The 14595-nt window shown below is 47.1% G+C and overlaps 2 protein-coding genes across 4 annotated transcripts in view; both read right to left on the bottom strand.

The window, feature by feature from the left end:
• dab2ipb (DAB2 interacting protein b) overlaps positions 1–5783 on the bottom strand; it is a 77118-nt gene extending 71335 nt beyond the window's left edge. For all 3 annotated transcript variants that reach the window (XM_029168842.3, XM_029168845.3, XM_029168843.3), the window contains exons 1-2: positions 5548–5783; positions 108–232 (exon numbers count right to left, since the gene is read on the bottom strand). In XM_029168842.3, coding sequence (XP_029024675.2) covers positions 108–232; positions 5548–5587 — 165 coding nt within the window. In that variant the 5' untranslated portion in view covers positions 5588–5783. The remainder of the gene's footprint in view (positions 1–107; positions 233–5547) is intronic.
• Positions 5784–6724: 941 nt separating this feature from the next.
• On the bottom strand, positions 6725–11129 carry zgc:63972 (protein CutA homolog). Its single transcript, XM_029169819.3, has 7 exons — positions 10649–11129; positions 10497–10578; positions 10006–10154; positions 9179–9238; positions 8792–8837; positions 8666–8715; positions 6725–8351 (listed from the first exon to the last, which is right to left on the bottom strand). Exons 1-7 carry the CDS (start codon positions 10669–10671, stop codon positions 8249–8251), a joined length of 513 nt encoding a protein of 170 aa, XP_029025652.1. The 5' UTR covers positions 10672–11129; the 3' UTR covers positions 6725–8248.
• Positions 11130–14595: the final 3466 nt, after the last annotated feature.

The following is a 14595-nucleotide window of genomic DNA, read 5'->3' as shown; positions in this document are numbered from 1 at the left end:
CTTTATTACATTGGGTATAAATGTCACTGAGGTGCGGGATTGTTGATAGATTGATTGATTGAAACAACCTCAAAGGCGATGGAGACGGAGGGACGTCAGACACTCACCACCTCCTCCTCGTTCAGCAGCAGCATCTGGCAGTCAGCGAGCACACAGTACTTGGGGTTCCAAGCGCTCCGCTCCTCATAGGAGTGGCCGCGCGTCATCCAGCGCCTCGACGGACACGGCGCGTCTAGAGGAGGACGAGAGGAGGATCAGGTTTGGAAAGCTGCACATGCAAAAGCCTCGTTGTCGATTGGACGCGTCAGGGCAGCGAAACGACCTCTGCAAAGTCTCCAGCTTCTCAGGTGGAGATAAATATGAAACGAATGAGACGGGCGTAAATAGGAATCGCCTGCATCTCCACCAAGCGGCATGAATCACAAACATAAAACATTGTTTACAGTTACTGAAGCAGTGGATACGTTCATTGCAAACGCTCATTTCACACCGGGATGGAAAACCTCTGCGTCTGCAGAGGTACAGTATGTGGGGCACGGCGTGCACTGCTGCTCTTACACGGCGCTGCAGTGACACGCTGTGAGCGCGTCCATAGTTAATTAGCAGCAACTGGGAACACGCTAAAACATTCAGAAAATTGATTTCAGAGACAGAGTCGGGTTTATTTTATACAGTTCGCCCAAGAGTTTTTGTGCTGTCGGAAGCTTTGAAAAGTGGGGGGAAAAAGATATGTGAAACTCAGAATTCCTTCAGAAATCATTGATGAATAATGTAATGTTAAATCCACTGAGCATAGATTATTCATACACCGACATTCATGCACATTCTCTGTCATGTATTTTCTTCATTATCTCACTTACCATATTGTACATTTAGACTCTGTCTGGCTTTGATTATCCAGCGTCGTCACACACCAGGTAACCCCCCCCCCCACACACACACCTCTGATCAGCTTACAGTCACGCCGTGGACAGGATCAGGTCGAGCACACGCTTTTCCATTTAGCCCAGCGTTTATTAAATTATGCACAAGCTACGAAATTAAGGGGAAAGAGATGTGAGGTGTGAAAAAAGCCTTGTGACTGAACGCTCATCTCTCCAGAAGTCAAAATAGGCTGGAAAATGTCTTAAGCTCCAAGTCTTTCACTATCTATCACAACAGACAACAAATCATCACATAATCATACATATGATCTATACACAATCATAAAACAGCGTCAAGTTTTCGGTGGATCAATAATTACTGCAACATTTGTTAGTTCTTCGAGTCATTTTGCAGCTCCAGCTGATTCTGCACGTCTGACCAGGAGGAGGTTCGATCGCGGCATCAGAACAGCTGCACAGCTGTTCAGCGCACGGCTTGAAGGCCGTTCAATGCGCACTCTGAACCTTTGTGGTCTTAACGAAGCTGCGTCCGTTCCTAAACTGCCCACTCCTGTGTTCGTCCTCTTACGTGGTTTAACTGTAGCACCGGAGGCTCCCGCTCCACCTTGTTTTGCCCAGAGCCAATTTGTGCCGGTCTGTGAAGGGAGTAGTTCAGCGTATTGATCTGCAGGTTTTTGGAGCTTTGTTGCCCGACCGTTCTTTGATTCTGCCCATTTGGAGCCTGTAAACAAACCCACAATGTCTCTCGCTCCTGTTACTCCAAGTTATTGAAAGCTAAAGTTATGTAACACAGTAAATATAGTCTGAATTACATCAGAAAATAGCCACAATATAGATGAATTACCCTGCAGCTGTCAGTCAAACAGCTTTTCAGGCAAAGCGTGATTCAGTTACTGTGCACATTCATTTTCTTTGCTCTTTTGTGTTACTGTCACTCGTTGGCCGACGAAGTCCGTTTCCCCGAAGCTCCGATCAATAGCAGGTAAGTGAGACAATGGATCCCCCCCTGATTGGGCTTTTGTTCATTAGCAGAGAAGGAGTCTTCCAGTTACACGGCATCTGCATCTACGTGCTCTGATCCGAGGCGGGCGACGCACACGGGCGCTGCTTCCGCCGGCGCTGCGTTCAGGGCGCAGGTCGATAACGCCACCATATTAGCATTCATTTCCCGGTGCCTCAGCTTTTCACAGACTGCTACAGGGTCTTTTTTTCGTCAGGTATCGATAGAATAAGCATAAAAGGCCCTAATGGTTTCGGATCAATACTTGAAGTTTGCAGGAGAAGCATCACAAACGCTTTGTCTGAAACGCCTGCTGTTCTGTTCCGGAACGAAAACAGAAGCACAAACACAGAGCATGTACAGTAAGAAGGCATGTGGGCTTCCATGTCGGAGCCTCATGCAAGAAAAGCACTTCACACAACTTCTGTGGAAAGGTACGAGTTAGTATTTTTGACTTCCCACGTATCGGGTTCAGCGCCACTAAATCTGGCTGTACAGCACAGATTCAGTGGCTTGTGTGAGTGTGTTGTATTTAAGACCAGGACCGCTCCTCCTGCAACACTGCAACCTCAGACCCAGGCCCCGTTTACGCTAATTCATTCAGCTGTATTCATGCAGATGTTGTGGAATGTAACGCTCGGTTCACGTAAAGCAGCAATGAAGAGCATTGTGAACCGTGAGAGGGATACGTACTGTACTCATCACAACCCAGCGAAGGGCCGCTCTATGAAAAGATGCCGCGTTTACAGTAAATAGAAGGCCATAAATCCTGCCTGCAACACGCCGCTGGCTGCGGCAGCGTGCTCTGATGGAGCTTTGAGGGATTTAAAGCCCCCGGATTCGCCGCGCTGCCGCCTGGAAGCTCCATCTTGTTTCCCGACCACACGCGGAGGCCCGGGACGCGCAGAACTGCCACGCGGGCAAACGAACGCCAGGGGTTTTCAGTCACAGCAGCCGCCGATCGCGACCAGAAGCTCCAGCTGCTCCGTGGGCTCTGGCCGCGAATTAAAGTCTCAGGCCCAAGTCCGCCGAGGAGACGACATCAAAGCCGGCGCCTTGTACTCAGATGAGTCAGTGTCAGAACACTGGGAATAAAACGCGGGCGACTGACACGTTGAGGGGTTTCAGAGTCAGCGGCGGAATGTCGCACGACGACTTTCATCAGCCGAGTGTCATCGCCACCGACCGTAAGCGTCTGTGTTTGAGCAGCACGGCTTCAGTAAACTCTGGCTACGGGGGATGATAAGGCAGGATTCATTACAAGGTCTAGCACACAGATAAGTAGTGCACAAACACTGCAAGGTGGCATTTCCATAATCTGGGCCTGGTTTTGGATGTGGAAATGTAAAAAAGCACAGGTCTAAAAGAAAGTTTAGATTATTGTGAATGTCAGGAATTCGAAAAGGTAGAAGTGAAGAAGTAAAAGAAAAAGAGATGTAGTAATGTTTTAGAGGTTTAGATGGGAAACTGAAGCTCTTTACATGAGTCACATCCCAAACTGACTGTCCTAGCGCTCCATGGAGCTCAGCCTTCATCCAGGTTCATGGTCCGTCAGCGCGGCGTCGGCTCCACCTGCTCCTCGGCTCCGCCGCCCACACCGGCCTCCCGGCCTCCTCACCTCCATCCGGCTCCACGGCGCTCGAGAGAACAATGTGAACCGGCATGTCAACGTTTTTGTTAAGTCCTCCGCAGAAACTGCCAGACTGTGAAAACGGGAACGTGTAAAACAGGGCTGTCGGCGAGTACAGTAACATCGCGTCCCCGCGTTGCTGTGAAGGCAAAGCCTGCTTAGAAATGTGCCTCGCGCAGAGAGTCCTTGAAATAGATGAGAAATGGGACATCATTTCAAAAAAGACGACACCTGAATGCTAATACAAAACAAGCATTCCAGCAGGTCAGTAAAGGAAAACCTCCATCTCCATGTTGTAACCTTGGTTGTGAACTATCACTTCTACTTGGGCTGAAGAATAGACACTGAGTCATCTCTCCTCAGCGGCGAGTGGGAGCTGCTGGACGTAGGCAGAGCGACTCCTCAATGTAATGGAGGAGGTTTTGTGTTACAAACAATGTGATCCTCATCACAACATATGAACGTATGCAAACGTGTCCACTGGCATAAACCGCGTTGTTCCACACTGCATTACTGTACAATTGTGCTGTGTGTTTCATCTGGTTCTGTTTTCTAATGCAGAAAGAGGGAAAAAAATCAAGTTTAGTGGGGGGGAATCACATTCCAGCACACCTCACTCCTCAATCGAGCTCTTTCAAATCCGCAGATTTTATTTTTATGCCCGTCTGTCATTTCCTCTGCCGACTCCCTGTGTGAGAAACAGACACCTCATACTTCACATGCTCAACTCTTGTGTTTTAAAAGGGAAGAATATAAACCAGAGATATTTACAACTCAAAATCTCTGGATTTCAACATACTGTGTTTGATGGAGGAATTGTATGAATTTAATGAATCCATTAACATTTCCTCACTATTAATGGTTACTGTGGTGTCAACAATCCTGACTTGAACAGCTGTTCATGTGCCTCAAGACTCAAAACTCCAGGCTGCAGCTGGAGCGCGTGTGTCACTCATTCCAACCACAGCGCATTTCAGGGAAAGGATTGTCTGCCAGCTCCGTTCAGCGCAGCCCGGCGCTTTCATTAAGAGTGTTCACATTCAAACCGCTGTGGAAGCGGCGCCCAGGCAGTCAGAAAATGTGCCGTCATCAGAAAGCAAACCTGCGCGGCGCGAATGCACAAACAGAGGAGGCCGTTGGTGCTGCACCGAACGGGTCACTCCACCGGTGGTCCACAGCTTTCCCACCTTCTCGCCTCCAACTGCCACACCTGTGGGTCAATGCAAACGCACTATTCCTCCATCTTTACGCTGAGGCTGCACTACTGAGGACGGCCCTCTGTCTGAGCAGCTCATGAAGGAAGCAGCATTCCACAATAAAGGGCTGACAGGACATGCTCATAGTCTGTCCATCATTTCCCAATGGGACGCTTTTACAGGAGCGGGAGGAAACAGCTTTTGAACATGACTCCTGACTGAGCTCATTAATCCTCAGCAGGACAAGTCATTTCGACAGTATCTGCAGATTTCTGCTTTAGTCTCTTCACGTCAAATAGATTAAAAACCACAGGCTCGCAGTAAAATCAACCTCCAAGGGCCAAACACAGCGCACACAACCTAAAAAGAACAAACCAAAGTTCTCCTCAGATCTCAATGTACTTTTAGGACAATCCACAACTAAATCACTAGCTTAAAAAGAGCAAGACTTGTTTTAGTATGTAGGTCAGATGAATGGAATATTCAGCCCATATGCACCTTCACAGCTGTGCGTTACAAGTGAGGCAGCTGATGCGGCAGCGGCTCCTCCAAGTTAATGCACGTCTCCCAACGCTGCCATATGTGGGGAAAAGACGCGCCTCCTGTTCGTCCACCATAACAATCAGCGCCGTTATCACCTCTTATTACAAAACACGCACTCGAGGGCATAGATAAGATAAGAGACGAGCACAAACAGGCGGAAAGACGGGGACAGAATGGATGAGAGACGCCAGAAACGAGACAAATAACAGTGGCACAAAGAGGGAAACAAGACGGATAATGACGCCGGAGAAGAAGAAAAAAAGATGGCAGGTATACACTTTACTTTGCGTTTACCTGCCAGCGGGTCGGAGGAGAGTCGTTCTTGCTGCTGCATCTTGACTGCTGGCTCCAGCGCTACAGAGAGCGAGCGAGCCAACGTGCCAAAGTGTGTTGTGGTGACGGAGCCCGCGCAGCAGCTCGGGGAGCGAGCGCGCGAGCGAGCGACGGCGCCCGGGGGGAGAGGCGCGTGAGCCGAAGTGAGCCCATTTGTTACCTCGCCAAGTGTCTCCAATCTCGTCGCAATTCCCGTCGGTTCCCCGCGAGCGCGCGCGCAAACCCCCCACGCGCGGCGCACGTGCGCCACGACCGGTGGTCGACGGGGTGAAGGGGGGGGGGGCAGGCGCGCGAGGAGGGGAGGGTTCGACGGAGGTTTTTTAAAAAGAGGACGAGAGGGCGCGGAGGAGAGGAAGGAAGCAATTACCTTCAGCGCGGGTCACTCGCTCCTTCCCGCCCTCCAGGTTCACGCGCACGGAGGGCGTTTGGAGCCTAAATGACAAAATGCCGGCATGTTTTCATAGGTGACCGGAAATCAGCCTCCCGTGGCTCATGACGAAGGGCAACAAGTGTGTGCAACACATTTCATTGCGTTCATTAGCAGGTTCAGATCGTCAGCATATAGTTTTGGCTGCTGTTTAAAATGTATCAAATCAAAGCAGTGTTCTGATTTCATACAGGGCGTCAGGAGGCGATGACTAATAAAATACAAATAAAAGTATTGTCGATAATGTTAATGTAAATAAAATTTCTACTTATTTTTTTTACTTTTGCCTTTGCATTTGTTACTGTGCTGTCCTTTACTTCACATATGCATACACACATATTTATTAATAATTTATCCCAGGCTTAGCGTCTAGATCCGATTTGTGTGTGTGCATGTGATTATCCTCAGTTTATTGAATCACTCAGTGGGTTCATGTTAACAGCGTCTGCCTCTTGGAGCTTATTCTTAATTACCATGTTCCTGACTTTGCTTCCCACGGAGCCTCTAATGAAACACGCAAAGACACACCATATGTCTTCCACACGACTTGTATCATAACCGTTTGGAAATAGATGGTTTTACCCCAGTTTACTCAGCCTACAAGTCTTAATCTACACCGCTTTGGTGACCACACACAGATGTTCTCTTGTCAAACACCAAACCATTCCAACGGAGCCTTTTTAGATCCTTGCAGTAAACTGTGCCACAATATACAGTATAGCAAAATCTCAAGTTTATTGTTCCCAGGAGGCTGAACATAACCCATAAGAGCCTGGACCCATTTCTACCTGAAGGAAAAATTTGCAGGACATGAACCAAACAAAATAAACCATGTGCAACACATCCCAATGCAGGTTCTTGGGTTAAAAGTTAGACTCCCCAGACAAAGGGCAAAAAAAGCCTTGGTTACTGGGATGGCCCAGTTTATTGATCAGGGCAATGGATGCAAAGACACATGGCAACCTGCCAAAGGTTTGCTGAATTAATTGTAAAGCTTTTGAGGGGATGTAAAAACTGGCACTTTTTCAAAGGGTCCACCTGACTACGGTGCACAGTGGTGACATCAAGTAACATTTATAATCTCTGCAGCAATGGTGAAAACAAGAAGTACAAATGAAGTTAAACACTGAAAATGATCTCCAACCGTGTGGCTCAGTTTTACTGTACATAAAACTACATAGTCAAATATTTCATCGAGTCCGATATCTGGGGTGGGGCTGCTCTTCAGAACACTGTTTATGGAAATAACGAATGATGTAAAAGCAGTGAGTTCTCATATGTATTAAAACACCACCATCTAGTGAATTTTTATTTGAATTGCATACTGTTCAATTTTTCAACCATATGGTGCCATTAATCTCCAATCAGCCGAACCTGACTCACAGAAATACCAGAATGTACATGGTAGCCTTTACAATAAAGGTGTCATAAGCAGATGAATAAAAACATTCGGACATCAATCAGAGACACAAGCTCACGTACACACGCTGCCACCAAATGAAGATTACTATCTGTGGGGCGAGACACGCAGCCACAACGCCCCGCTAAAACCACGTCTGCACTTCCTTTGTGGAGGCCTCGCAGCCGCAGCTTGTTTTGCACGCTGACGACTCAGTGAGCGGTTTTGTCCAAATCAGGCAACCATGCGTGGCTACGACCGCTAGCACGGCGCAGCTGAAGTGACTGGAGGAACACTAGCATATTCAAACGCACATGATGATGACGTAGCTTATGTGCCTTGGTCATAATTAATGTTTGTGAAAGCTGCTCTCATGCAAGAGCTGATTAGCAAATTGGTTTGTTTTGGTCAATTATTAATTCATTTGACATGACGACTACTGTGGAGATGATGTCCAGCCCGGATCAGCGGTGTTCATCTTGGTTAGACATAAATGAAATTAATCTTCTTATATATCTCAGAAATATTTTTACCATTTTGTTTGTGCCAAGTCTACTGTTTGTGTCAATCTAGAGGCTTTGGGCATTGTTTCTGTTTTTGTGCTGTATGTAAAGCTTATAAAAAACTGAAATCAAATTTCCAGTGCATTGTGGAATTTAAAGTGAAAAGGTCACAGCATCAAAGTAGCGTAAATGTCACATATCGAACTTGTGTTCGTCCCACTCCGCTCTGATCCCTTCGATCCGCAGCCTTTAAACAACAGGCTGCACCACGCGGCTCAGTCTGTTTGTTGGACTCGAGTCCATGATGAGATTGGCTCCGACTTTGATGGGTTCTCACTTGTCTCGAATGGCCTCATCCATCCATTTCATGTACGGCAGACTGCCATCCTCCACCCTGAAGCTGAGGACTTCTGGGTTTTCATAGGGATGGATAGACCTGGAGAGGGTCCACACAGGCAAACACTGTTCAGACAATCTGTGCCTCTGTTCCAATTCCAGGCTTTACTCCGGGTCTCATATGTGCTACTCAAACATATCTCTAGTGTTCACATTACAGCAAGGACGCCCTTCGTTGTTTAGATCATCTGTGGCTTACGATGTGCAGAGAGACGCTGTGTAATATTCACAACAAGCCAAATAAGAACTGACAGGTACATTAGCTTGTAGCTCATATTAGAAACCTTAGCAGTGACATTATGCACATTTAGCAATGATTTACAATAATTGAAATATAATGAAGCCGATTCTCACCTCACGTATTCCGTGACTTGCTGAACCGTGGAGGTTTTAATTTTCAGCAGCTGCAACAGCAGACATCTCCTATTACGCTCGCGTTTTCTATTTCAACGTGTCAAAGGCGTTATGCAGTTGACTCACCATTAGAATTTCACTCGCCTCCTGGATTTCGCCTTTCCAGTAGTACCTGAAGAAGCAGAGAGCAAGTCTGGGTGTTACGGACATGTCCCTTTGTACACAGCCACACTCCGTCCTCCACAGCCTGAGCTTTTCCTTTTTTTTCTGTTTTGTTAGTTATGCATTATTAGGAAAACTAATGCATGTGCAACAGCCTTGAAGGTGAACTTCCACCGCGTTTCTAGTCATGGAAAAAAGGAATACAAGCACTGACATGCAGCAGTTCACCCTCTACTCTCACTATATGGGCCAAAAACAACATGTGTTCATGTTTACATTTAAGCCTGAGCACAATATGGCAGACGTTAGTGTCTCTAGGCTGGTGTCTGTCGTTGTGTTGTTGTGATTTACATGGTGGAGGTCTTGAAGAGCATGTTAACGCTGGCTGCCAGCCGCTTCTCCATGATGGCACTGAAAAGACAGAAACAAAAGCCAGAATAGTAGAGGGTGTGGATGGAGACGGAGGGAGGTGGGCGTGGAAGGAGAGCGATTAAACGCTCACAAGTCACAAGCTGTTGATCAATTACAGCGTGAAAGGCGGCCCTTCATCACGGAGCTCCTCAACCGGGCTGCAGGAAAAGACTTTAATGCACTAAATTCTAATAACTTTGATTTCTGCTGCCTTCAGGGCTCATGTTTAAGAGTTTAACAGCTCGGCCATGACCTTCGCTAAGACTCTGGTCTGATAAGGAGGTGGTTTACATACAGTATCTGTGGCGAGTCTCTTGTTATTCTAGACAGTGTCACTGAAAACGTACAGCAGATAAGTAAGTCTCACTAAAGAAACAGGAAAGAAACGTGTGTTTACAAGGTCTGTGTGAATTACTGGTAGGTTGGACTTGTGGACTTCCTGGTTGTGCTTGCTTCATTTCGAACACAGGGTATTTGTACAGTATCAACGCAAAGCACCTTGCCTTCCGTTTCACACTAGTAAACGTCTTCCAGGATTTTACGAGCAGCACCAGACGAACAACCTGTAATCAAAATCAACTCAATAGAGCCCAGGCCAGTTGCTGTAGTTTAGGCTATTTTGCCCCAGGATTACAAAATCTCAGACCAACTAAACCAACTTTAAGCCTCCATAAATAAGACAGTGGCAATCTTCTGCCTTAGAACGTCCAACCTTTAATATTAGAATTCTCTCCCATGTGTTTTCAGATTTACAGACGTGACTGTACCTGCCAATGTCCTTAGCTGTCTGTTCGTTGGGGCTGTTGATGAGGAGAACAGAGTAGTGTCCTGGTAGATAGGCCCCTGTTAAGGCTGAATGAAGCCGGACCCCCAGTGAGGACAGCCCCGGATACATGGACACGGACAGCACCGCCAGCTAGAGAGGGTGGGAAGTGGTGTGAGTGCAGCAAGAACAAGCAGCAGCTTTATAGAATGAGATAATTAATTTAATGTTGTTGCTGCTGTCTATAACTCAGTTATAAATCCATTTTATTATCTCCTGGACTCCGGTGATTGCAGTGCTTGGAGGAAATTGGAATCAGATTTTATCCTTTTACAATTCGGTGCCGTCTGTCACAACCAGATGAGTCCAGGCCTTGGTTTGGCCGCAGCGGCACACTTCATAATCCGCCCTACATCTCTGCACAGCGTCACTGTCGCGCATGTTAATATGTTAATAATAGCATTAAACACGTGGCATTGCTGCAGCAGTTCTTACCACACACGACGTGGCCATCAGCGACCGGCAGACTGGGTGGAAAGTAGCGTCTTTAACGCACCGCACGCCCAGCAGCTCCATCCTGTTAGCGGCAACAAATGTCATTCACACAGAATAACAAAATAAGTAATAGAACCGCTGAGCCCATTTACCGTGGCGTCGTTATCAGAACCATTTCCACACCAACACCAGCCGCGCACCACGGAACTCTGAAAACTAACTTACAAAGAAGAAGCGCACGCTGCTGACAGGGACCGGGGGAGATAAAGCGCTGCGCCCTCCGATTGGCTGCAACCACTTCCTGCAACCACGGCGGGGACCAATAGAAATGCAGGATCACCTATGGCGGTGTCCCCCCCCGGATCGTAATCGGCTTTGTGTTGCTGTACAAACAAAAGTTCCTCCAGCATCCCAGCGTGTTTGTGATGGCAATAAAAGGGAAACATGAACTAACGCAGTACTACGCTGCAGTATTTGTACTACTGTAATACTACTGAGCACAGAGTTACTAAAATAGGTTTACTTCAATCTGCTGCAACCTAGGAATATAATAATTGCGCTATAATTAAAGCGTGATATTAGGCCTTTTAGGCACTTATACTGTAGCTCTACTGTATGTTGATGTTTGATATCATTCAGTAAAGACAATGCTGCTTTTATCACAAACATGATACAGTACTCACACACACACACACACACACACACACACACACACACACACACACACACACACACACACACACACGCACGCACGCACGCACGCACACACACACACACACACACACACACACACACACACACACACACACAAGCACACACAAATAACATTTCACTAATACTAATATTTCTGATTTCTGGAGAGCTGCCAAGAAACTTTATTCAAACTGCACGATTCACAAATAACAAATAACTCCTGTGACTGACTTGAATGTGTTTAGAGATACTGTACTGTATGCTTTAAAGCTTAAGGCGAAGAAGATAAGTAAGTGAATGATTGGTTTGAATCAAGCACAGACAACAGAACCATAAATCCAGTTGTACACCTGCTGATGCGTCATCACATTCAAACAGTCAGAATTCAAGGCCTCACTTGTTAGACCTGGCAGCTGGACAAGACAGATGTGATGGATGTGCATGTTTACTCTGATTACTCTGTAACTACATGAAAACAGCACAGAAATAATCAGGACGCATGGTTCTTCTCTTTGCCAGAAAGATGCCAGACTTATGCTAAAACCCCAGGTATGAGATATACTGATACTGATTTGTAGTGTCATCTTTGATTGGTGATTAAATGCAGTTTATTGCTTCGATAGAAATCAGCCCACTGAAGCAGAAACGCCACTTGAAACTTTTTTTCAAAACTGAAGTAGTTCTGCGTCCACACGGGGGAGGTGTGGGTCCGTGCATTTCTCCCCTTCTACTCTGAATAAATAAAACGCGGAGTGTTCATTTAGCATGTATAAAACTCTCATCGACTGAAATGAAATGCTCCCGCACAGCAAGTTGCATGACTCACTGCAGAGCCTGTTTTTTTACTTGACCTCTTCCCTGCCAGCTTTGCATGCTTGGCTTTGTTTCGCCTCCTCCCCTCCCCTCCTTCTCCTCCCCCTCCTCCTCCTCGGACTCGGTACAGATCAGAGGACGGGCAGCAGGGGGCGCCACGTGAGTCACCCACTCCTCAGAAACAAAACCAATTTATTTCCCAAGCTCACACAGGCTTCATTTGAGAGCCCATCAGAGAGCTCCAATAGAGCTACTTAAGCCACTGTTCCCCAACATGAAAGAAGGCAACCAAAATAGAGAGATAGGAAGAAAGGCGAGGAGCCAGAGGAGAGGCGTTTGATCAGCTTGTTCTGGGGCATCACTCAGAGGGATTCACTTCCCCTAAGGAGTACTAAGGCCTTTTTGTGGCTTAGAAGTTTAATGTGAAAAATAGGATAATTTTTATTTCTGTCTGTGCTTCTTGTCTGCTTGTGTATAATGAGGCCATAAGGTCTACTGTAAGAGCAGGGAAACGAGAGATAAGGAGAGTAAAGGTGCAAAAGAGAGGCCTTGGCTAATTCTCCATTAAACCACAACTGTCTCTCAGCGGAGTGAGTGCAGACGCATCAGATATCAACTGGATGGACAAGAACTATCCCATGAAAGAAAACAAAAGTGGGAGGGGGAAAAACCCCGATGGAAGTCTGTGTGGCCGTGCCATTACTGCGCTGAATGGGAGGGTAGAGGGTGTCGGGCGAGAAACTGGAGACTGCTGGACGCTCCAAGGTCAGTTAAGTCCTGCTGAGGGGACTTTCCAGGCTGTGATTACCTCTAAAGGAAGAGACTGGTCCTCCCAAAGAGGTTAATTAAAAAAGTCACGAGGCCAAGCGGGGAAGTGTCTCCATCGCCGCAGTGAACTCCGGCGACCCCTCCATCCTCTCGGACAGGCATAGCCATCCATCACGGCTCATTGCGGGGCTGTCTGGGCCCTGCCGGTGCTGCTGAAATCCCAGAGTGACTGAAAACACAGAAGCTATGACAAGCGATGAGGAAGGAAAAAAAAAACACACCAGTGCCGTGACATCGACTGCTCGAGTCCCACAGGTAATGAAACCTCTCCCCTCTCAAGGATAAGGTAAACACCAAATCTTGTCATCTTCCCTCCATCTTCTTTTTTTCCCCTCCATGTCACAGCTACTTCAGCACACGAGGCCATTTATCAGAAAAACCGAACTGTCATGCTGTTTATTTCTCCGCCTTCCACAAAAGAACTGCAAAAAGAGAGTATTTATAGAGCATAAGCACAGTGTTCATACCCAAAACCATGGGTAAGCATTTAAGCTCAATACTTGCTGTGAGGAGAAAGCAGAATATAGGAGTGTTTCCTCCCCGACAACAGCATGAAAGAATCAGCCTCCATCAATGAAAAAATCCCTCCAGCAATCCCTGCTGAGAAGAAAGATTTGTCATCCACATTTCCCTAGTTCTTGGAGGTGAGGACAAGGGTGTGAGCGTGCAAAACGGAGAGAGAGGCGGCGGGGACAGAAGCGAGGGAGCGAGATAAAGAGGGAAGGGAGGATGAGAGGGGAGACAAAGAGGAGGATGGAGCGTTTTTGGTGAGAGAGGACCCGGCGCCTGCAGCGCTCTTACAGGAAGAAGTTAAACATTTTCATAAATCTGCTCCTGTGAAGTTCACCTGCAGCAACGGGAAGCTTAAATCACGTCACGCGTGATTGGCCGGGAGGCCGACGCCGAGCGCGGCGGGGCCCCTCCCCTGCAGCAGGAAATAAAAAAAATAAAGTAAAAAAACGGGCTTCCTCATTACACTCTCCTCGCCGAGCCGTCTGCAGCATAACCGTTCCTCGTGCTGACGCAGGTAAAACGAGCTCATTCCCTCTCCATTCACAAGCTGAGTGCACCAAAAAGTCCGGAGAAGGCAGAAGCATAATAAGTTCAGACTCCCGACTTGGAGCCTGCAGGCGAAAGGTGGAGGATGATGGAAGCGTGTGCGAAGCAGCTTCTTCACTTAAAAATCCTTTTTTGAGTATTTTGTCGATATACGTTTTATGATAGAACTGAAGAGTTGTGGCAATTAATCCCAAATGCACACCTGCCCTCATGCAGCCATCAAATACGTAAAGGGAAATTTCCCGATGCAGCTTGAAGCAAAACAAACTTAAAAGTTCACTTCTGCTGACATTCTGTCTGCAAAGGCAAGGTCATAAAAAAAATAAAAAAAAAAACGTGGCACCAGAAAAAAAAAAAAAATCAATATTCATTGATGTGCTGTCCGATGCAGATCAAAACTTTGAGCCGCGTGTATAGTCAGGATGTGGTCTGAGAGAGTGAGCGTGCATCGAGCTCACCCACTCAACCGTCAGAAAGTGGCATTATGGAAATGTGGGAATCACCATGAAAAGGGCAGCCAGAGGCATGCTCAGAGCGACCTTTATATACAACACCTAATCAGCCAACCAGCTGCCTTTGCTCCTATTTACCCTATTTATGAGTCACCCCTAAACCTGCAGCCGCTTCCTCTCATCTCTCCTCCCTCTTCATCGGCGGCTCCGTTGCCGTATTAATTGTTTTTCCACTCGGGTCCCATTCAGGCCGC

This window comes from Betta splendens, chromosome 12, assembly GCF_900634795.4.
Source record: "Betta splendens chromosome 12, fBetSpl5.4, whole genome shotgun sequence".
Classification (NCBI taxonomy): Eukaryota; Metazoa; Chordata; class Actinopteri; order Anabantiformes; family Osphronemidae; genus Betta; species Betta splendens.
The sequence above is the reverse complement of the archived record's forward strand: the minus strand, read 5'-3'. Positions and strand labels throughout refer to the sequence as shown.

Bases quoted from the DNA above. Each gene is read 5' to 3' on its own strand.
- zgc:63972 (XM_029169819.3), bottom strand. From the start codon at position 10,671: ATGGTTCTGATAACGACGCCACG. The intron at 10,155-10,496 runs GTAAGAACTGCT...CACCCTCTCTAG, and splicing joins TGATGGCCACGTCGTGTGTG to CTGGCGGTGCTGTCCGTGTC. The intron at 8,838-9,178 runs GTAAATCACAAC...CTGCTTCTTCAG, and splicing joins CTCTTCAAGACCTCCACCAT to GTACTACTGGAAAGGCGAAA.